The sequence below is a fragment of the Rosa rugosa genome, chromosome 3 (assembly GCF_958449725.1).
Source record: "Rosa rugosa chromosome 3, drRosRugo1.1, whole genome shotgun sequence".
Classification (NCBI taxonomy): Eukaryota; Viridiplantae; Streptophyta; class Magnoliopsida; order Rosales; family Rosaceae; genus Rosa; species Rosa rugosa.
In genome coordinates this window covers 50,448,603-50,472,205 of record NC_084822.1, presented here as the reverse complement: position 1 = coordinate 50,472,205, position 23,603 = coordinate 50,448,603, and the positions used below count along the sequence as shown (strand labels likewise).

Below are 23,603 nucleotides of genomic sequence, written 5' to 3'. Positions count from 1 at the left end.
TGTCTTGGTTTTTGAGATTTTCTTCTCGTCCGACGGCGTTGGTTCGCCATGTCGATTTGGGCTGCTGCCGGGCGGGTACTTGAATGCTACTGCCTAGGTGGTTTCATGAGTGAGGGGTTTGGCGGAATGGGTGACGGTGAATCCCAGGTGACATCTCCGACTTGGGGTCGGATTGTACAGGGACATCAACATTTCCAAGACTAGTGGCGGTGGTGGCTAGAGCGGTTTCTGGGCAAATTGTTTGTGAAGGTGTGGCTTTGGTGGTCTGGGCGGATCGCTGTGGCGACGTGGCTTGGTGGTTCTGGGCGATATCTTGGGGGTGGTCGCGGCGGTTGGGCTCTGGAAGGCGGCGTTGCATCGAAGCTGTGCGTGCGGCTTGTGGGTTTGGTGATGGTGTTTTGGGCTTGAGTCAACCCTTCTTTGTTGGGCCTTGAGCTGGGCCCCTTCTCTTGGGGCTGCCCTCTTGGGCTTTTAATTTAGGTTGTGGTGTTTTGCCCTAGGCCCATCCCTTATGTTTTTAGTTTATCTAATTACAATAATTTTCTTGTATTAGGAAGCTATGCATTTTTGTGCACTATATGTATTTCTAACGCCTCTAGAGTAGTACCAAATGAGGATTATCTTTATGTCTACGTATTTAATTGTCTAATAAGTGAGTCTATAGCTATGTACCACTGTGGGTATTACCACTATCTTCTTATCTATTGCGGAAGAGTATGTAACAGCCTATTCTGCCTTGTGTTGTAACATATTGACACCCGATTTGGGTTTGATTCAAAAAATAGTGTATTGTTTTGAAGATGCATATACTAAATAAGAAAGACATAAAAAAATCTTTCATTCTTAAAAAAAAAAGAATTCGACAAGACGAGTGACACTATCGGAGTCCCAAAAAAGAAAGAAAAAAAAAAAAGTGGCTCACGCGCGCATTGAGGACGTGTAAGCACAGCTCCATCCACTCCTCCCTTTCTCAGTTTGTCTCGTAATATCATACCCTCCCGAATCAGATCAGAAACCTCTTTCCTCTCATACTCTCCCTCCCAATCTTACCCCCACAAGAAGAAGAAGCCGAAGATGTCAGGGGCGGCAATAGCGGTGGGTTACTCAAGCTCGTGGGCCCGCGCCCTCGTCCAGATCTCTCCCTACACTTTCTCCGCCGTCGGTATTGCCATATCTATCGGCGTCTCTGTCCTCGGCGCCGCCTGGTTTGATTTCTCTGCTTTCTTCTAATTTCATCGATCAAGTTCGCATCTTTGAATTATTGAATGATTCTTTTGAGTATTATTTGGATGATTAGGGGGATTTACATCACTGGGAGCAGTTTGATCGGCGCAGCAATCAAGGCTCCTCGCATCACTTCCAAGAATCTCATCAGGTGATTAGTTCTTTGCCTGTTTCTAGATTCTTATGGTTTTAGATTTGGAATTATATACACCAAGCTTGTGATGAGTTGCTTACCAGAAATTTGGATTGCCATGATGATATTGCATATCTCTGTGATTGAATTGGATAGTGGATATAATTAGGCTGGTTTTTGGTTTATGGAGAATGGTGCTGTCTTTTGAAAATTTGAAATCATATTTGAGCAGATGTTAGTGTTTTGTTTTGTTTTGTTTTTCAACTCCAACCTATCTGCACTTGTGGTTAGACATTGGCCGTTTAGTTAAGTTGTGCCTTGATTTTTTGCTTCAACTAGCTCTGTGAAGTGCGGTCGTCTAGTTGAAGGAATCTCGTATTCCTGATGTCCCATAGGGCAGGAGGTTATTAGAGCAATATTGGGCAGGAGAGCTATTTGTGAATTTCTTATTCTTTGATGCTATGGATGGAAGGGCATAGTATAGGACCTATGAACTCTAATATTGGAAGCTGAGCAGCCATGTAGAGAAGGAAGCTATGATAGTTATAAGGCTTTGAAAGTAGGATAGTCGTTACTGCCGTTTACGGAATAACAGATTTTTAGTAATAGATATTCAGGATACTTTGACCCCTTTTCAGGTAGCTTATAAACCCTAAACCTTTCTGGTATGAATTCTGATAATTCATCTGTTGCTTGACTGTGTTTGCTAGTAAAACCTACACTACATCATCCTATAATTGGCCATGTATGTTGATTCATACATATGTGTCTGAAAAAAAAAAAAGTATGACCATGCTGCATCTGGAAACTAACTTGGAAGCGGTACATCTATTGTCTCAGTGTGATCTTTTGTGAAGCTGTTGCTATATATGGTGTTATTGTTGCAATCATTTTACAAACAAAGCTCGAGAGTGTTCCTGCGTCAAGGATATATGAACCTGAATCTCTTAGAGCTGGATATGCAATCTTTGCGTCTGGGATCATTGTGGGATTTGCGAACCTTTTCTGCGGGTCGGTACTTTCACCTTCCTTGTTACATTTTTATGGAGTTTTATTAAAAATTCACCAGATCGTACAGTATGAATGATTTTGCTGATTTCTCTTTCGGTGACAGGTTATGCGTGGGAATTATTGGAAGCAGCTGTGCATTGTCCGATGCCCAAAACTCCACACTTTTTGTGAAGATCCTTGTGATTGAGATCTTTGGCAGCGCCCTTGGATTATTTGGAGTAATTGTTGGAATCATAATGTCAGCTCAAGCAACATGGCCTACAAAATGAAATTGATTTGTTGCTCTCTGAAACTTGGCAAGACATTAAGACAGCGTTATGCGCCCACATGAATCTGTATTTCGCTGGTTACTTCATTAGTGATAGGAATGTTAAAACTGCTGTGGAAATATTAATTTTTTTTCCTACTGTATCAATCTTAGGCTGTATTTAATCGGATGGGAATGAATTGTTGGAGAGCTGGTTCTATCTTGTATAAGAATGAGTAGTATTACCTCATTCTTGGTCACAGACAATATTATTTAGTGTTTCAATGAATAACATGAATTTTTTAATTTTTTTTCTGAGACCTCCTTCCTCAACTTTAAGCTTGAGTAGTATTTCCCATTTATATGAATGTTCTATAATTGGTATGCAGTTTCTATTTGAATCTTCATTATTGTTTGCAGAAGTCCCATACCAGATGAAACTAATTCTTTTTCTGCAAAGTAGTTGCACAACAATAATACATACATATGCATCGGACATGGCGAAAGTGATACAATGCTCATATAGAGATCATGCCTTATTGGCTGCATCAAATCATTTTGAATATAAAAGGTGAGAACATCTGAGAACATCAGGAGCAGATGCCATTCTTCGGTTGAAGCCCTTAATTGGCATCAGAATTGGAATGAAATCTGTCTTGACGATTCCCCGGGTCATAATATTCAAATCACACTAAAATGGAAGGAACGTCAGAGAAAAAAGGCATGAGTTTCTGTTGAAGCTCTTGGCACTCCTCTGGATCAGCCTTCTTGGGGTCAAAAGACTGTCGGTCAGGAAGAACTAGACCTTGTTTAATCCTCCCCATTCTCCTTGCATGAAGGACTTGCTTCGATACTACTGGTAACCGAATGGACTGATATTCTTCAAGAGCTGATTGCAAGTTTTCTGCACCCCACTTCTTCAGGCACTGGCCTAACACCGCAGCATCCAAGACCGACATGTTTGTGCTTCTTACTGCATGAGGAGTTGTGGGGTGAGCTGCATCTCCAACCAATACCACATTGACCCAATAGATTTGCTCCAAGGGTTCACTGTCATATATGGCATTGATGAAAGGGTGGCTCGTTTCTTTGATGACTCCCACGAACTCAGGAAGCCACATCTTCTCTGCTTCTTTGTGCATTGCCTGGATCACGTCGCTGCTTGCCTTCGTGGTCATTGAATTACCCTTCAGATCAGGCTCTGGTTGATGGACATACCAAATCCAATTCAGCCTATTGTTCAGAAGCTCGTATAGCACAGTGTGAGTCCCAGAACCTAAGCCGAAGTACAAGCATTTCCCGAGTTCAGGGTATGCCTTTCGGATCCCCATTATGGTTTCGGAATTCTCATTTCCTGAAAAATCAAGAACCCCTCTCCATGCACAATAACCTGAATACCTACAAAATCATAATATCATAGTACCCCCCATAAACTTGGTAGATGTTCAGAAATAGACCAACAATGTATATAACCTGAATACCTACAAAATCATAATATCATAGTAACCCCCCATAAACTTGGTAGATGTTCAGAAATAGACCAACAATGTATATAACCTGAATACCTACAAAATCATAATATCATAGTACCCCCCCATAAACTTGGTAGATGTTCAGAAATAGACCAACAATGTATATAACCTGAATACCTACAAAATCATAATATCATAGTACCCCCCCATAAACTTGGTAGATGTTCAGAAATAGACCAACAATGTATATAACCTGAATACCTACAAAATCATAATATCATAGTACCCCCCATAAACTTGGTAGATGTTCAGAAATAGACCAACAATGTATATGGAGTTAGCTAACAACACTACACACACCTCAGCTTATGATCAGGCACAAAGCTTTGGCGGATTTTAGAGAGACACCCATCTGCTGCAACAAGCAAATCCCCAACGATTTCAATGATCTCGTTACTTTGAAGGGATAAAGCCTTCACTTGAACTGATCTCTTGTCACTAGAAATGGAGAAATATTGGAAATGGTGACCCCAAAGAAACAAGTTAGGTGGCAAAGCATGATATAAAAGAGCATGTAGGTCAGCCCAATGTGCTGCTCTGCAGTTAAACTTCTCATCTCTGGTTAGTGTCCACTTAACCTTCTTCTCACCACCCACAGCATCATTCTACACAGAAACAAGTATTCGTTAGATAGTTGTGAAATTACAAATTGAACATGATTGAATTGGGGGGGTTTAGTTTGTACCTGATCAATTGTGAGGGGTAGGGTGGTCCTGTTGAGAAGCTCAGGGTCTTTGATCCAAGACTGAATGAGTTGCAGGGAGAGAGGGTCAAGTCCTAGTCCTGCACCAGTTGGGCTTCCAGTTGGGACTTGATATGATTTCTCAAGCACCACAACATCCCACCCTGCTAATATGAGCGTGTGTGCGCATGATACACCTGCTATGCTCCCTCCTACTATTACTGCCTTGGGCTTCTTTTCCAGAGTCATCTCTCTTCCTTGAGACAGACTAGAGAGTCCTCTCTGGTTTGTCTTTGTTAATGTTTTTGCTAGCAACTAAAGGACAATGTGACCAGAAAGAAAAGAGCAAGACAAATAAGATAATCAGGGGGAAAAAATGAAAGGATAATAACTTATTATAAGATCACCACTAGTTATAAGGGAATCATATGTCATCACATGGCGGTTTACTGGTTTACCATCGCTAGACTGATATTTGAAAGGTATGTTTTTCCTTTCCTTTTGTCTCACAACATGATTTCTCATAAATTTGTTGGGTAGTGATTTTTGTACTCCATTATTCAACATAATTCATCAATCCCACTTCAATTTCAAATAAGAAAAAGTAGAGTGCAAGTATGAAATTGGAGTGTCAAAATTACTCTCCATTTTTTTTCTATCATACCCATCTCTTTTTTATTTGAGAGTTTCTATTGAGACCTCCAAATCTGCTCACTTGACCTCACTCTATTATGAATTATTAAATGACATATATAACCTACTATAAAATGACTATTAAGGACAACAATTATACCAAAAAATATTATATTTATTTTATGTAGATTTTCCAATTCAATAATATTACATTGTATTTCTTATTATTTTCCTTATCTATTTTCATTTTCCAATTTCACTACATACTCATTAAAGCATTCATATATATTTAATAAGAATTAAAAATATGATTAAGATCATGTGACATAAAAATGTATGATATATAAGTTGAACGCATATTGGTGAGGGAAAACAAAATAAATCCTCTTATGATTTATGACTTAGAATCTAGGTCAATCTATTATAATTAGTAATTTAATCTGTTTAATATCAATTTAAACAACTCGTGGAATCAGATCAGACTGATTTCTACTCAATTGGGTTCATTATTTTTAGACATAAGAATTGAATCACAACTTTCTCGATGGGCTTGAACCAAACATTGCACACCCCTACTCAAATCCGGTGTGCCAATTCCACCTCTTGCCAATGAAAATAAAATTTGTGAAAGAAAAGAAAAAAAAAAGAGTTTGGAATTTAATGTTAATGGGCCTCAGTCTCATCGTTTTAGCAGAAGGGTCCAGAGAGTTGGCCTGCACTGACCCCTACTTAAACCCAAAGATACAATTGTCTGTAGAGTAAGTCCTCTCCCCTGCAAAACCCTCCGTCTGTGTTTCTCTCTGACTCTCTCTCTCTCTCTCTCTCAGAAGAAAGAAGAAGAAATGGGGGCTGGGAAGCGCGAGATCCAAACCTCACTGGAAGGACTGAGGGACAAGAACTTGATGCAGCTCAAGAAGCTCAACACCGCTCTCTTCCCGGTTCGCTACAACGACAGATACTACGCCGACGCCCTCGCCGCCGGCGACTTCTCTAAACTAGGTGACCCTCGCTTCTGGGTTTCGCTTATTTTTTCCTAATATTTTCTGGGTTCTGCTTGTTTTGTGTGGCAACTTTAGCTTTCTCAATCAAATGCTTGTTCATATTCTGTATTTTTGTTTGAGAGAAGTAATTGTTCAAATGTTGTTCCTGTAGTGGACTCTGCTTTTTCATTGCTTTTGGGGTACTGTTTGATTCGTATGCGGTGGTATTTTGTTGATTATGCATATGTTGTATTCTTTATTGTTGTTTTGTTTGCTTCTGTTTAATGGAAGATTGCGTCTGGTTTGTGCTGGACAATGCAGGAGTTTGAATAGATTATGTGTTCTGAGGCTTGGTTTGATATATTGATGACTCTGAATCAGATTGTTGATACTTGCTGATTTTCTCAAACAACCGTGAGGAACTCACTTTTTGTTTTATATTTTGAATATAAAAAAAATGAATGATGAGACTCTGGTGCATCGGATCAGATGAGGTAGTTGAGACTCTAATGATAAGAGGAGTTGCTCTGAAAAATTAAGTTGAAATGTTTTGACCATACATTATGCATAATCGATTTCTAAAATAAATTTGTAGGAATTGTTTCTTAGTATGTTGGGCTTGATGTTAGGAAGGACTGCTGTTTTATGTCCTCTTACTATTAGACTTGCCAAGAAGGTCATTGTCTATTCTACACTAGTCAGAACTCATGAATGAAGAAGTGGGTGGGGCAGTGGCTTGAGCGTTTTCAAAGGTATCCTGTTGTGAATTATATGTGTAGTATGTGGACCATGACTTGTTTATATGAGGAGTCTAAGGACCTATTACTGAGCTCTCAAGGTGAATTTGTTATAGTTACTTGATGAAGGTGCATATATGATTTACTAAACTAGACTGATAAGTAGATGTGGTATATAAATACAGAAATACAAACCTACTATGTATTGGTATGTCCTGAAATCATCATTCTGGGGAGTTTATATGTTGAGCTCTGCTGTTTGTGTTGAATTTTGCTCTTCATGGCACGTTGACAATTATTCTGGTTATTAAGCGTTTGTTCTTACTATTGTTTTCCACAGCATATTACAGTGATATATGTGTTGGTTCAATTGCTTGCCGGCTTGAGAAGAAGGAAGGTGGGGTTGTCCGTGTGTACATCATGACACTGGGAGTTTTGGCACCATATCGTGGGATAGGCATTGGTAAGCATCTACAAGCTTTCTTATAAATTTTGTAGGGAAAACTTACTACTTTGGTTGAAATGCATGGTGCATTCTTCGATAAATTTGCCTTCTGGATACAATATGTAATGCTGTGGAGTGCCCTTTTCAATATCTGATTGATTTGGTGTTAGGTTGTCCAGAAAGAGCCCTCATACTTTCTGGTGTGCAGTAAAAGTTTCTTGGATTCAAGTATGGTCTGTGCAGGTTTTCTGATATTAGCTCTGCAATTTCTGCAGGTAAAAAGCTGTTGAACCATGCTTTTGAACTCTGCGCCAAGCAAAACATTTCTGAAATTTACTTGCACGTTCAGACTAACAATGATGATGCCATAAGCTTCTATAAGAAATTTGGGTTTGAAATCACGGAAACTATCCAGAACTATTACACAAACATCACCCCTCCGGACTGCTACGTTCTTACCAAGTATATTACCCAACCTCAGACAAAGAAGTAACATGTCAAGCCGTCAAACGGGAAGTTCGTTACATTAATTTTTGATCTCTGTCACTTCCCAATTATGCTTGATTTGTCTAGTTATAAACTTGTTAAATCATTGGAAGGCCGAGTCATGTGAGAGTTCATCTGCTATGTTTCTGCAGACATGACTGCCTCTTTATCTTTTTTGTACCGAGACATAATGTCATTTTGAAAATTTTGTAATTTATTGGCACCAGGTAAAGGGGTTTTCATCTTTTTCAGTAAGGTATGCATGTGTGGCAGTAAGGCAGTTGAAGTATGCTTTAGTGGCGGAGTGCCATTATCTGAGTATGATGCTTTAAAACACATAATTAGCCTGTTCTAAGCTACATGAGCTGAAGTACCAAATTTTGATTCACCTTTACATGGTGTAGAAACAAGTAAAATGTGAGGGTTGCAAGAGCACACTGCCAAGCCTTCTATATATGGCTAGGAGTCATCCAAAACAAGTTCTCTGCAAGTTTTTATCAGCTAAATCTGTGTCTAATTAGTCTTTCTGACATTCTTTTTTCCCAGTAACTTGATAAAATCATACAGATATAAAACAGAATATACTCGAACTGCTAGATGCAATTTAAAATCTAGCGCCTGCTGGCGTCCCAGAGATGTATCTAATTCCTGAAAGATATACAAGATTTCATTTACAAAGTTCCCCTACAATACTGAATACATGATGATGGGCGTTACAATAGCTTCACTTATTCTTTCATATACAGATTCAAAGGTAGACAGTAGGTGAGCAAATGCCGTGTATAAACAACAGAGATCGCGGAATTCCAGAGTTCCATCATACAAATGATACAGTAGCTGCTGTATTGACTGTTCAGTATGCTAAACCGCCAGAAAAAGCATCTCCATCATGAAGTACACTCTCTGTCAACCAATAACCATCCCAAGAGCCACCAACCCTCTGTCAAGAACAAAGTACAGATCAAATCCTCTAGTCTGCATTTACGTAAGCATTAGAGATTGATCTCTAAATCACAAAGTACCCACATGACCAAGATCCGTATATGGCTACCCTAATTTACAAAATCATAAAGAAATAGTTATGCTTTGGAATTCAAATAACTCTTTAAAAGGTCTACAATGGTCAGTAACTAGCAGTCTACTGACTGTACAGTTGACTGTCAGTTCCACTGAGCATGCCTGCAATGAAGCATCGGTTATGATAACACAAAAGTACTGGAATCACCTACCTGAACCATTGTGAACTGGAATGTTTCTTCTTCCTCTGGCCGATTTCCTCGTATCCAAATCCGCTGCTTATATCGATTCTAGTTCACAATCAATTAAACCATGACAGATGATTAGAAACACATAGTTAACTACTAACACCATGGTAGCACTGATACCACAGAAATGAGTTGGTTCAAACTTTGCATCACATATATGTATGTTAGTGGCCTCACTAAAACTCAAAATAGGTACACTGAACAATAATAACTCATACCTCCTCTACAAATAAACTGCTCAATATCTCCCTCTCCTTGTGAGCTAGTAACACCCTATAGGTCGAATGGTGAAAAATTCGCCTGAACCGTTCAAACTGCAGTTGCAGTGAAGCAGCCAACCAAGAGGAAAATCATCAGCCACATATTGATCAGTAATCGTAGAACCACACACTGTTGAAAATTCAAAATAAACCAACCTGCCCCAAATCAAAGAATGGCCCAAAGTAGGTGGACCTCTCAAAAGGATCAAACCCGGCAAACTGTTTAAACAGGAAAGAAAATGTTGGTGTCTGAAACATAAAATAAAAGCCACAACCCAGAAAACAGAAAGCTAGAAACTTTACCCTGTACATGACCTCAATGCCATAATCTGGGCGGGGTTGGTCATTGTACTTCAACGCATCTAGCTGGTGCTGAACAGCTTCTTCTGCGCTAAACTAGAGCACAAGTCATATATATATATATATATATATATAGAACATACAGAAATATGAAAAACCGGTGATACTATTTTGTGGAACCAATCAATAATATGATTACATTTAATCTTGGCCCAAACGGTCTCTTCTTGCGAGATTCCAGCCTGCACCGGAAACAAAAATCATCAAACCCTAACAAAGACGAGAAATTGATTTGAATAATTAACCGAGAGGAGTACGGAGTACCAATTGGCCGAGAGGAAATCAGGAACTTCAGAAGAAGAAGCTCTGAACCGAGAGCTGAAGGAGACGGTTGGAGGACTCAGAGTTCTGTTATCAGCAGCGGCGAAAGCCTTGGATTTGGAGAAGAGAAACGGAGAGGAGTTGGCAGATGACGGAGACGAGCTAAACGACATCGTTTCGAGCCTGAGAAAAAAATGGTCTCTCCCAGAATGGCGCGCGATGGTGGGAAAAAACACGAAGAGGGTTAATGGTGCTTTTTGAGGATGAGGTTGAAAATTACGTAGCAGCCAACTCAATATCCACCGTCTAAAATGAGAACGAGTGTACCAGCGGCCTTGATCCCACGAACAGCATACTACTCTGTACACGACTACATTGAGTCCAGTCCGTAAAAGAGTAATATTTACTGGGCCCCACGTGTGGGTCCCCCCCCGGTTAAAGTGAGCAGCGGGTGCTAGCTTAGCTAGTAGAGAACATGAAGCTTCCTCCTCCTTCTCTTCAATACGTCGCCGTTTTGGCCACACGCGCCACCGCAATGCCTTCGCGCCCTCCCGTACTTTCTCTCTCTCTCTCTCTACTATCTTCCAATGGCTTTGAGACGTTAAGCTGACACTGATCGGTTCCTTCTTTCTCAACAGCTTCGAGGCGGACGGAACCAATGGAAGAGAGGCTGCTCGAATCGTCCGTTTTCCGGCGGCGACAGAGCTCAATACGTCACCGGAGACTCGCACATCCGGTCTGTCCAGGACTCCAATCTCGGATTCCGGCAAGGCGACGCCGGAAGCTTCACCAACCAACCCGGTCATCACCGTCCGTTTAGTCAGAACAATCAGTTCCGTCGACCTCCGCCGTCGGATCACAGCCAACACTACCGGCCTCACCAGCAATTCCGGCCACCTCAGCAGTCGCGGCAGCGGCATCAGAAGCCGTTGGATTATCGGAATTGGGAGTATGCCATAACCACACTGCCCCCTAATTCTGGTAAATGAGTCTAATTCTGTATGAAGAAAATGAATCATAGTCTAAAGCGTAAGAGAGTTTAAAGCTTTGTGTTTGGGCTTGACAGAGAAGTTTATAGTGCTTTCTTATAATATACTGGCTGATTACTTGGCCAATGGCCACCGGAGTAAGCTTTACTATCACATTCCCCGGCATATGATGGACTGGCAATGGAGGAACAAGAATTTGATTTTCGAGCTTGGCTTGTGGTCAGCTGACATAATGTGCCTTCAGGTTAGATGACATCTTTACAGTTCCAGTTTTCGTGTACTAGTAGAGATGGTGAATGTTCAAAACATCTTTGTTTTGGACCTTTGCTTTGCTATGGGAGTGACAGGGTTTTGTGGTTTCAATTGCAGGAGGTTGATAGATTTCAGGAACTTCAGGACGAGTTGAGGCCTCGGGGGTACAGTGGCATATGGAAGGTGTGCTTAGAAATGATTATGCTAAGGTTTTATTGATAAAAGAACATTTATTCGTTATTGTTTCTCTATCTACATGTTTAGTTTAAATAAAGCCGTGGAATAGATACCTTCTTAGCCTTGATGCACTTTAAATCAATATGTTTGAGTGCAGATTTTGGTTAGAATCAATGATTGAATTACTTGAGCGGTCCTGCAGAAATAAGGGCTTGAGGAGATTGATAAATAATCTAACGTCCATAAATATTTATGATGGTTTGTAAATAATCAATATAGCTGAGCGAGTATCATGTTGTTCACCCTTTAGTTCTTTAGAAAAGACCAGGAAGTAAAATTTTCGACTCTATTTAATCAATCTGTTAGTCCACAAGTTATTTATGGTTAGAGAAAAAAAAAAATCTAAAAATGATGGTTTATAAGTGTCTTGGTTTCTACAGATGCGAACTGGCAATCCAGTAGATGGCTGTGCGGTTTTTTGGCGGTCATCAAGGTAGATCTTGTTTCCAGTGTCTAGATTTCTTATTCATTTCTTTGCTTAGTTGTCATCTCCTTGTGTCGTAAATATGTTGATATCATGATATGTGAGATCCTATGTTCATTTTGACTGGATTCCTACATGCATCTCTACATTTATCTTACTGGATCTCCCAATTGGAGTTGGCTTTGTAGGACAATATTATAGAGGGATGTGAAACTTAATGGAAACTTAAGGTGTAGACTGATGAATTGAAACTCTCTTCGTTTGGATGAAATTCCCTCCCCTTAGAAGTAAGAACTCATGTGTCCCAATTATCATTTTTCTGTATTGGGTCTGATTGTCATTTCGTATCTTATCGTAGTCATTGATTTAAGTCGTTTATTGACACTGCTTTTTTATTGGTTTGTTTTTCTTTTCTTTATTACTACTTTGTTAACAAAGATATTCATCTTGACAGCATTTATCTGCTGGTACCGCATGCTAATGTTGACAAAACCTGATTTATATATTACTTAAATTATCTTTATAGGTTTAAGCTGCTTCATGAGGAATGCATTGAGTTCAATAAGCTTGGTCTTCGGGATAATGTTGCTCAGATATGTGTGCTGGAGGTATTAAATATTTGGTTATTTATACCTTGAACTTACATGTAATCACCAGCATTTATTCTGGATATTCATTATTCTTTCTTTTTTTTGTTTTTTGTTATCTCAAACTGTCAATTTCCTTTTTGTTTAGTTTGAAATGGTTTCATGCAAATACTGTTAGTTTCTTTGTTAAACAGTCGTTGCGTCAAACTTCCAAGGAAAATAATGCAGCTCTACCAACAAGGTAATTTAAGTTTCTTTAGATAACATGCACACTTGTTTTGGTTTTGGAATTTTCTCATTGTTTGGTACATCCCAGGCATCTAGTTTTGAAGTGGTTTTGGTTTTAAAATTCAGCTAAAACATTTATTTTGAAAATGGGAATCTCTCTTAGATGGGATGCACATGAACGTAATGACATCTTGTATTTTCCTTGTGACTGATACTGTATGCTGACTTTGATTTGCATCTGCAGCTCACCAGATTCTAATAAAGTTGTTATTTGTAACATTCATGTTCTTTATAATCCTGGACGAGGAGAAATTAAGCTTGGCCAGGTAATTACTCTTATTTGAGTAGGCCATACAAGTTGATCTGTGTCTTTCACCTTCACCATTTATTGCATCATTAGTGCACGACTACCACTTACATAAATGTCACCTTCCATCTTCTCATCAACTATACAGAACTATTGATTAGCAACACCTTCCTCATAAGTATGGGTGGAAAAACTACACGAGTTCCACTACTTATCCATTCTTAAAAGTGATCTGATTGTTTGATGCAAGACTTGGTGACTAACTGCCTGAAAAAAGGGCAAGTACACAGCACTCACAGAAGCTGATGCACACTTTATTGCTATACTAAGATCTTTCATTCCCAACAACTGCGACTTTTAAGTTATAATATGTGCTATACTAGGTGATTTAGTATTTTTGAATCATGAAAAGCTCTCAGGTTCTCGACCCTATCTTATTTAAAAGTCTTTTGTTTGCATTCTTCTATCAACGTTGAAATGAGTAGCTATGGTGTGGAAATCCATCACAAACACTTCGACTCCTGTACTGCTAAAGTTTCCATTCAGTTTTTCAGTTTTCAAATCAAGTTTTCCTGCAATGTCCTTCAAACAGGTCAGGGTGCTCCTGGATAAGGCTTGTGCTGTTTCCAAATTCTGGAATGATGCTCCCATTGTTCTTTGTGGGGATTTCAATTGTACTCCAAAGGTGTCTTTCTTTACTCCTGAAGGTTATATTTGCAATGTGAAATGTTATGGATAATTTTTTGCATCTTCTGAGTTGGTTTTTTTTTTTTTTTTGTGCTTTATTCTGATACTAATACTTTTTTTTTTGGTCTTTTTTGCAGAGTCCATTATATAACTTTATTTCAGGGCAGAAGGTAGTTCTCCTTTCCTTCTCCATTTCTAACCTCCATTCAATTTGTAATTGCAAATGTGGTTTACATCATAACTTGTGCAGTTAGATTTGTCTGAAGTGGACAGAGATAAGGTATCAGGGCAAGCTTCAGCTGAAATTGGTCCACCTAGGTCATTTAATCCTAATTATAGGTATGGTTTGTAGAAGCCAAATACTGAATATCGGTAGTTATTGGAATTTTTATCTTTGAATGCCTCTTATATCTTGAACTGAAAGCTTGACAAAAATATTGCAGGGGTCAGCATGCTAGTAATTTCATTCAAGGTTCACCAATGGTAGAATGGAAGGAAGCTAACATAAATGTTAATGATTTAACCTCAGATCCACAGAACCTGAATAATCCAGAAAGCATTGTGGTGGATGCTGGTGGGCATGATGCTGAAGCAAACCTGGAATCTAAGCAGAATGCTGTGGATGTCTGTAAGGTTGAAACTGGATCAGCTTTCCATGTTCAGGGTGATGGATTTGAGGAACATCCAAGTGATGGTGACGTGTCTGTAAATTTGAGTGATGAGTTTCATAATTGTTCTCCTGCAGTATCTTCCAATTCTGAAAAGGTTAACTCTGATGTGACTGACATTAGATACAAAGACAGTGTGGAGTACACCTCTAATTCAAATGATGACTCAAATGTTTGTGTAGAAAGAGAAAGCATGAACTGTAGTATCCTTAAACTTTCCTCTACAAAGGACAATGTAACTACTGGCGAGGGTTGTGATACAGATTATGTGGATCCTTTCAGCTCTAAAACTCCTTCTTCTGAGGTCTCTGGTCAGACTTCGTTTGCTGATGTGACTGAAGGCCCCCGATTGGGGAACTTGAGACATTTGCCATCCAAAGAAATTTCTGTTGTTGAGAAGTCAGCCCAACATGAAGTCAATATCACAAGTGCATCTACTAGTGTTGACCCTGAAGTGCAGAAAAATTTGGAAAAAATGTCTCTTACTGAGCTTGATGAAGCCATACCAGAAGGTGGAAACACAGTTGAAGATGATTGTACATTTTTATCTGCATTACACAACACTGGAGATGGCTTCGCATCTGATTTTGCTTCTGATCCTCCTAAGTACATGTTGCCTGTATCAACTGATAGGATTGAGGATGAATTATCTCCAGGATTGGATTCAGAGACAGTTGGTGTGGAGAAAACTACCTATGATCCATCACTATGGACTCCAATGGAGATAGAAACTGCTACAGGCAATGGGGAGTGCACTGTTTTAGAACATCCTTTGAAGCTTAAGAGCACATATACTGAAGTTGAGGTAGTCTTGTCATTCAAGATTCTTTCCACCACTACATGTAGTCTACAATCTTGCAGTTTGATGTGCACAGTAATCACAAATGTGTCAGAAAAATTATAATTCTTACAACTAGTAAGGATCTGAAAGTGTAAGCTTACATTTGTTTCATCTTTGCAGGATTGTACTGGGACTAGGGACTCAAATGGAGAGCCCCTGGTGACCAGTTATAATAGGTGTTTCTTCGGGACAGTTGATTACATCTGGTAAATTCTCTATGGTTCTGCTGTTCCTAGTGTCATTTCTGTCACTTAAATTCTACCTATTAGATTTGGTGGAGTCAAAACTTCATTTATATCAGTGCTTTTGTCAATATCTTTATTTCTTATTTTGAGAGAACTATGATTGCTTATGATTGTTGTTCTATTTAAATATTAGGCGATCTGAAGGTCTGCAAACTGTCAGGGTCCTTGCTCCAATTCCAAAACATGCTATGCAATGGACTTCAGGATTCCCAACCAGGGTAGGTTACTTGATGCTAAACTAATAGAAAAATTTCCCTAAATATTGAACAAATTTCTTTTCATTTCATAATTTTCAGTAAAAGCAAAGGAATGATTTAAAATATGACAGAATTTATAGTTTAGTTTAGTTTCTTGGATTCCCAACATCCACAAATCTGTGTTTCATTGTTTCTATTACAAACGAACAAAGACCTTTAAAAAAAAAAACAAAAAAACAAAAACAAAAAACAAAAACAAAAACCTGTCCTGCTTACATCATCTTCTTGTGGTTGCTTTCTGTTATTTTTTCCTCACTTTGCTAATAGTATATTTTTGTGGACTGGTTTTCAGAAATGGGGTAGCGACCACATTGCCTTGGCTACTGAGTTGGTGTTCATGAAGTGCTCTGACCAATCATAAGTATAACTCTGAACTCTGCCAGCAGTATGGTCAATAGTCTAGAAAATTGAAGCTTGCAGGTGAGCTTCAATTCTCTCCGCATCTCGTAATACTTTTAGTTTTACCACTGCTTCTTGTTTTAGGCTCTGGGAGAATCTCTGTCAGTGTTCTCTTCCAATGATTTGAGGTTGAGTATAGTCTTGCAGCAACCGGTGCATATTACATTTTTGGTGTTAACTCCTGTACATAATTTTGGTCTTCTGATCTAGAGATATTCATCGACCTGGTCCTAAACATAGTGTTACTTGTATTACACCATTTAAGTTAATTATCAGGTAGTACATTTTACCGAGTTCATGGTGACGGTACCCAGTTGGAGCTACTTACAAAGTTACTATTCCATTAGTTGTTTGGTAAGTTGACACATTCAGTGTCTGAGCTTGCATGCTTTTGTGAGGCTCGAAATGCTTTTACTGGTAGCACTTTTATCAGAAGCAGGTATGCGTATATTTTCTTAAGGATCTCGTGTGAAATTGCTTTCACAGCAAGTACTTCCAGAAATGAGTAAAAAACAACCCAAAAGCATATCGTTTTGATAATTGAAAAGCGATTTCCGGATTCTTAGCTTTTATCTGAACTAAAACAGATTCGGATTTCTATTTGGATCAGTAAACTGAGATGTGCGATTTCATTTTTCAGAAAATGGATCTATAATAATTCCATGTCCTTTTGTCAATGAAGGCCCTAAAAATGCCACAGATCGTTTGTCCCAATACTGAAATCAAGTAATCAACTATAAGGTAGAGCATCAAAGTTCAAAAGAACTTCGAGGAGCATCTTTCAACAAAAAATTTCTAAAAGCATCTCTATTGCGCAGGCCCTTTGTAGTTTGGAGCAAGCAAGTTGATATTCACGTTGATATCATCTTCATTTTCTCCATTGCTATTGGACTAAGAATATGAAATGAAATTTTGAGCCGACCAAACTCTAAACCTGAATTTAACTCGTTTGGATGGTAGATGTCACTTCTTGACCTAAGTGGCTTATCTTGTGTCTGAATTGAGGCGTAATTTTAGTTGTTAAGGGCATTCGTCTTTACACCTCGACATCCTATTTGAGTAGACGTAATTTTTTGTCCGTTTTCTACTTTTTAAGGGTAGCTTTTGCCTACGGAAAATTCTGGCACTTCTCCCATAATAAGTCTGCGGTTGACTTCTTCATCGACATATGTAAGTTTTTATTTTATTAATAAAAGACTTCAAGCGATGAATGATTTTTTGACAAAGATGTTAGTTTATATTTTAATTTTTTTAAGAGACGTCTGTGCATCATATAAATTCTTGTGGTACCCATAGGTCGGGAACGTGGTAGCCAGAGGTCCTCGCCTTGGCCCGGGGCCTGTCCTACATATAGAACTCGTAATTACTCAATTTACTTGTCTCACGTCCTCATCATCTTCAAGAATTCACATGAAAACTTTATGATTTGTACCATAGAGTATTGGAAATCAGAACTCTGAACCTGCCTCTCTCCTCTTTGATTAGATTATGTCTTTCTTTTCTGAAACATGGTCCATTAAGTCTGTATTTTGAAGAAGACAAGACACTGAGAATTGGCAAAAGCATTTACTCATAATAGTTGTACTACTGTAAAAAGTACCCTATGACTATGACTCTTCCACTATAAACTTTACCTTCATTCAGACCTATAGAACAGAAATCTAATTTTACTTGGGTGAAATGCTATGAAACTTAAAAACAGGGTTTGGTTTTTCTTTTCTTTAGCTAAAGAATTCGGGTTTTAGATGTCTGCTGTCCTGCATTTCCAACCATTAAGAAATAGGGGCCGTTACTTTTGAAAAAAAAAAAAAGGGGCCGTGATCAGTTCTTCAAATACGGCCCAACATCAATCCAAACACTCCACTAAGAGATATTTGTGTCCACTTACTCAAACTAACAGTGCAACGACGCCATTCACTTTACCTTTTCAGTTCTCTCTTTCTCTCTCTGGGGAAACGACCACGATACTCACCGAACACCAGGGATTAAGATTCAAGTTCTTGCAGCGGTTGTATTTTCTCCGGCTTCGGAAACATCGAAAGAGGTCAAAATTGAATTTTCGATTCGTTTTTCAGATTTTCAGGTTTTTTGCGAAATCGATTACATAAATCTTCAATTTAAACTTGTTGATAGCTTAAATTTGGTTCATATATGTGAAAATAGACTTTGCATGTGCGAAAATCTGTGAAATCTAGGGTTTCTGGTTCATACGTGTGAAATACTGTTGTGAATGTTGTTTTTTGATTATAAACTGTTAATTGAGTGAAAATGGAGACTCATTGAAAGCCTGTTGTGAAGTCGAAAACAAAAAAGAAAAAGAAAAAAAGATTATTGCCCTCCAATAATATGTCTATTTGAGGGCAATAATCACTGCATTGTTTATTAAAGTATGTACTTACATGAGCATTTGCCTAAGCATAATTAGCTACAATGAGCCACACTCATATTGCCACCAGCGACACCAACAGGTATCGAGGGTGTGACCTATGGAAACACAGCCAAGCAGGCTATCACCTGAGCTCCTGCCCATCCCGAGATCACTGCTGACGCGTCGCCACGCGCCGCGCCAAGATCACTTCGCTGAAGCATCAGAATCTGGGAACTGAAGCATATCAGTCTCACATCGAAAACAAGGAAGAGATCAGTCTCTTCCCCACCTATAAAAGGTCTACTCTTCTCTCCTCATTAATTACGCATTTACTACTTACCTAACGTTATTCTGTCAACATAAATACATTGACTAACTTAGGCATCGGAGAAGAGAAGATCGCCAACCGCGGTCTCCCTCTGACGCCCTTTGTATTTCATTTGACCGATAGCGGAAGCAACGAGAACATCACAAGTAGCGGTTCGCCCATTGAACCAACGTTGACCAAGGTTCAGCTACCGCTGAATCTTAGACATTAATATTGGCACCGTCTGTGAGAATCTTTGAGCAAAAGGTCATCCCACCATAACAATCACCATGACTAACGGTAGCGGGGGAATCACCGAAGGGCAAGCTAACCAGTCAGTCAATCCCCAACCCACATGTTGTGAAATTTTAATTAAAACTCGCAAGCGCACGAATCGTCGTTAGTGTAGTGTGCAAGTACGAGGTCGTTCCAACTGAGGATTGATAATCAATTTAAATCTTAACCTAATTAATCCAAACACAAAAACACATAAACAATCAAACTAAAGAAGATATGGCTTTAAGGTTTTGGACTAAACAAATAATGTGAAAATTAAAGAAATAAAGAAAGAAACAAATAATGATAAAACCTAGGGTTTCAGAATCAACCACTAACAATCCTATTTATGTTTCAATGCAATTAACAGATTCTTTTGTTTATCTAGATGATAATTCCCGTATCTAAGTCCTTCTTAGGTACTCTAGACCATAGTTTTCCTTAAGTGTATGATGCTCTCCCTCTCGGGTAAAGATCTTATATCCTAACTATGCAGTTTATCCTTCTCAGGTATAAATTTAACGTGCAAGACTCATTACGCTTTAGAAAACTAGGGAATCAAGCAAACCATTAGTCTTTCTCAAGTAATAATGTAATTTACCACACTTAATCACAAGAAGCTAATCAAATTATATTGCATCTCTGCTTCAAATTTGTCTTCCAATTACTATATGCAAAGCCCTAAGGTGATCAATCAAAGAACTTAAACATAAAACATCAATTCAAATAGTGATTAAGAATTCATCATAAAGAAACTATAAATCCATCAATAAAACATCAAAGTATATAAACAATCATGATAGGGCATCATCCTAACCCTAGAAAAGGTTTAACAAAAGATAACTAAGTAAAACATAGGAAAAACATAAAAAGAATGGAAAGGAAAAGAAAGGGAAGATGGATGAGTCGTCTCCGCTCCTTAGGCATCTTCAATGTGCTCCGAGACTCCCCTCTCATGTAAACTCGTGCTCCCTTATATAGGGAAGATTTCTGCTCATCTTTGGCTTCATGTTTCCTTGTAAAACTTGGGTTTAGATTTCTTTCTTCATTTGGAATAATAAAACCTTGAAATATCTCTTGTAGAAGTAGGAATAAGTTCATTATTTAATCCTCATCTGAATTAACTTCCTTGAAACATTAGGATTGATGATCTTGTACCACGGAACTTGAGTTCTCCACGAATGGTTGTAAATTCTCGAGCAGATTTCCTATTCTGACTTATCTTCAATCAAATAATAGTAACTTGCTCTAAAAGTATCGAAATCAAGATCCGTAAAATTCTACAGAAAGTAGACATCCGTTGCTTTCCAATGATATAAGGCTCATTGTCTGATTCGATCTGGATGACTCCCAGTAATTCGGCGAAGTTGGGTGTTCTGCACAGACAGATTCTAGGACTTGAGATTGCATATCTTCTTTCAATCCCACATAGCTCATTCTAGCTTCTTTAATTTCTTCTTTCTACGAAACAAACCTACAAAAACACTAAAAGATGTAAATGAATCATAAATAAAGAGAACTAAACAAAAATATCAAGATTAAGAAGCATAGAAATATAGGATAATATGAGCACATCACCACCAACCCCGCGATTAACATTAGCCACTGACCACGCCTTATTCAACACTCCGATTAATCCCAGCATGGAGCCCCAGGACACCCCCCAGTTTCAACAAACCGAAGCAACAGCGGAGGCTCATCCGGGCAGCAGTCGTCGCCCGACGGGCCAAGACCTTGCCGCTATGTATGAGCTGGCATTGGCGGACCTCCACAAGGCAAACAGGAAGCGTGAACAAGAGCGCAAGAAAAAGGCCGAGACCCAGAAGCAAGTGGCCACGCTAATGTCAAAGTTCGACGAACTGAAGAAGGCGCTGGAAGCAAACGCTAACATAGCGCAGAGCGAGCAATCACAAAGTACCAGGCGAAGTCGACCTAACGGCGGACGATTGGTACCCGCACCAATCATGCAGATGCAAGTCCCGCTGAATCCATCCGAGCTGTTGGGAATGGGTCCTCCACCTCCACCCCCACCACGATTGATGATGGAACAAGAAGCGGAATCACAACTGCGCACCAACCGCTCCTTAGCCAGGGCAAGAACCTAGGGTAATCCCCCTGCCCCCAGGAGGGAGTTAGCTTAGCAGAACTTCCAGGAAGGACTCGCTGGTGACGCAATCGCCTTAATCTTGGAAAGGTTGCAGCAACTGAAGCAGAGATTGATCCGGGCTGAGACAGGCGCCCCAACGCCAGTTCAAAATCGGCTCTTGCGTCAAGGCCAGGACCATTCACCGCCAGAATCCTACAGGTCGTCAGGCCAGCACATGCAAAAACACCAAAGATGCCACAATACAGCAGCCTCACTGATCCCTTTGTCCATATGGACACCTTCAAAAACGTCACTAACAACAAGGGGTTCGATGACGCCACCCTCTACCATTTGTTCAGTGAGACATTGGACAGTGAGGCAATGAGCTGGTTCTTCGAATGTCCACCAGGATCCATCGACTCATTCCACGCGCTATCAAACGCTTTTCTGTCACGGTTCATCCTGTTGGCCGCTGGACATCACAACACCAGCCAATTGTTCAGTGTCAAGCAGGGCGCAGAGGAAACATTGAAGGCATTTGTCACTCGATGGAGAGCGGCGGCATCTCGGTGCCGCGATCTTGATAAAACAATGGCAGTGGCAGCCTTTAAGAAATGGCTCCTAAAGGGACCATTTCTCTATCACCTCAACTACAATCATCCAAACGCCGTGTATGACCACGACATGAGCGAGGCCGTCCTCCACATGCAGGCAGAATTCATCACATATGAAGAAACCCCACCACCACCGCCAACACCAGCAAATTCTACTCAGCCCTCCTCTAACCAGCAAGAGACCGCTAACAAAACCCCTGCCGCACCGCCAACTGATAAAAAGAGAGAATGGCAGCAAAACAACTACCAAAGCAAGCGACAAAATGATCAACATTACCACAAGAGCAATCGCTCATCCCACGGGGATAACCGTAACAAGCAAGCGGAGTCCTCTCAACGGTATGCAGTGTTCACGGTCCTCACGGCCTCGTATGAAGAGATATACGATCAATGCAAGGACCAAATCCCACCACCACCATCAAGAAAATACCCAAGAGTGGGCAAACCAAGGAACACCAGCAAGTGGTGCAAATACCACGAAGACAGCAGTCACAACACCAATAATTGCAACGCTCTTAAAACAGTGATCGAGACTTTGTATCGTGATGGCAAGCTGGAACAATTCAAGATGCAGCAGCCACCGCCAGTGGTCACCAATATCTAGCCCATGTGCCGCATCAATACCATTGACGGCGACACTCCTATCACTAACATGTCTCATAGGGCTAGGAAGCGGTATGCGCGCGCTAACCACCCCAAAGAAGTTTGCAACATCCGCTATGAGAGATCCGCTAAGATACCAAAATCTGGGTGGGAACCCATAACCTTCTCTGAAGAAGAAGAGCGCGGAGTACATCTCCCCCACGATGATCCATTCCTCATCAACGCCATGCTCGATAAATGGTCCGTGGGAAGGGTCCTCGTTGACAGCGGATCCGCTGTGAATGTCATCTTCAATGGCTGCTACAACCAACTCCAGCGGAACAGAAAGCTACTCCAGGATCACGAGCCGCTGCTCAACTTCTCCGGTGACGTTACACAACCACTGGGTTCTGATTACATGTGCCTAGCTATCGGCGCTAGGCTATGCACAGCAGAGATACATACAAAATTTATTGTTGTCGATTGCTTCAGTTCCTACAATGCCATCATTGGTCGCCCGACACTCAACAAGCTAAAATGCATCATTGCCGGGTAGCTTCTCATGAAGTTCCCCACACTCAACCGCACGGGCTGTGTGAAAGGAAGCCAACAGTTAGCACGAGAGTGCTACTCAACAACTATGGCTCGGTCAACACGCCGCCATGAGATCCTAACGGTAGGAAGTCATGTACCACTGATAGATGCAATTGAAGCCTTCCCATCCTTACGCGCCCTCTTTAGTTATTGGCACATGGAGAGCGGCATGTTGTCCACCGCATCGTCCCCTTCTTCAACGTCATTTTGCCGACTTTTCCGTTGAAGGACGGCAACCGGAGGGGCGTTACAGGCAACTCCCCTCGACGAAGCAACCGGCTCAAGACCCGCTATTGTAACAGCTTCATCACAGCCCAGATCTTTCTGCGGCGCGGTCCTTTCCTTTTGCACCACGCGGCGTGCTCTGACAGGCCTCTCCGCGACCTTCTCTTGTCTCCG

General features: G+C 40.2%; 5 protein-coding genes across 6 annotated transcripts; 3 read left to right on the top strand and 2 right to left on the bottom strand.

Moving 5' to 3' along the window:
• Nucleotides 1-968: 968 nt before the first annotated feature.
• On the top strand, nt 969-2,926 carry LOC133736751 (V-type proton ATPase subunit c''2). Its single transcript, XM_062164342.1, has 4 exons — nt 969-1,205; nt 1,298-1,375; nt 2,198-2,368; nt 2,472-2,926. Exons 1-4 carry the CDS (start codon nt 1,075-1,077, stop codon nt 2,635-2,637), a joined length of 546 nt encoding a protein of 181 aa, XP_062020326.1. The 5' UTR covers nt 969-1,074; the 3' UTR covers nt 2,638-2,926.
• Nucleotides 2,927-3,043: 117 nt separating this feature from the next.
• LOC133736750 (uncharacterized) lies at nt 3,044-5,190 on the bottom strand. Its single transcript, XM_062164341.1, has 3 exons — nt 4,833-5,190; nt 4,448-4,752; nt 3,044-4,013 (listed from the first exon to the last, which is right to left on the bottom strand). Exons 1-3 carry the CDS (start codon nt 5,076-5,078, stop codon nt 3,302-3,304), a joined length of 1,263 nt encoding a protein of 420 aa, XP_062020325.1. The 5' UTR covers nt 5,079-5,190; the 3' UTR covers nt 3,044-3,301.
• A 1,026-nt stretch (nt 5,191-6,216) lies between these two features.
• Nucleotides 6,217-8,357, top strand: LOC133735907 (uncharacterized). The gene is made up of 3 exons (XM_062163354.1): nt 6,217-6,461; nt 7,520-7,642; nt 7,900-8,357. Exons 1-3 carry the CDS (start codon nt 6,305-6,307, stop codon nt 8,115-8,117), a joined length of 498 nt encoding a protein of 165 aa, XP_062019338.1. The 5' UTR covers nt 6,217-6,304; the 3' UTR covers nt 8,118-8,357.
• A 333-nt stretch (nt 8,358-8,690) lies between these two features.
• LOC133735906 (uncharacterized) lies at nt 8,691-10,496 on the bottom strand. The gene is made up of 7 exons (XM_062163353.1): nt 10,260-10,496; nt 10,135-10,177; nt 9,939-10,031; nt 9,792-9,854; nt 9,594-9,689; nt 9,340-9,417; nt 8,691-9,050 (listed from the first exon to the last, which is right to left on the bottom strand). Exons 1-7 carry the CDS (start codon nt 10,427-10,429, stop codon nt 8,964-8,966), a joined length of 630 nt encoding a protein of 209 aa, XP_062019337.1. The 5' UTR covers nt 10,430-10,496; the 3' UTR covers nt 8,691-8,963.
• A 154-nt stretch (nt 10,497-10,650) lies between these two features.
• On the top strand, nt 10,651-16,675 carry LOC133735905 (carbon catabolite repressor protein 4 homolog 6). Of its 2 annotated transcripts, none has more exons than XM_062163352.1 (15): nt 10,651-10,809; nt 10,895-11,237; nt 11,323-11,489; nt 11,615-11,680; nt 12,115-12,167; nt 12,685-12,766; nt 12,940-12,986; nt 13,218-13,299; nt 13,873-13,965; nt 14,105-14,137; nt 14,222-14,306; nt 14,497-15,440; nt 15,597-15,682; nt 15,855-15,939; nt 16,271-16,675. In XM_062163352.1, the coding sequence occupies exons 1-15, from the start codon at nt 10,732-10,734 to the stop codon at nt 16,337-16,339; spliced, it is 2,313 nt and encodes a 770-aa protein (XP_062019336.1). In that variant the 5' UTR covers nt 10,651-10,731; the 3' UTR covers nt 16,340-16,675. The 2 variants fall into 2 exon arrangements, with proteins under 2 accessions (XP_062019336.1, XP_062019335.1); XM_062163351.1 differs by having other exon boundaries at nt 14,218-14,306; nt 14,411-15,440.
• Nucleotides 16,676-23,603: the final 6,928 nt, after the last annotated feature.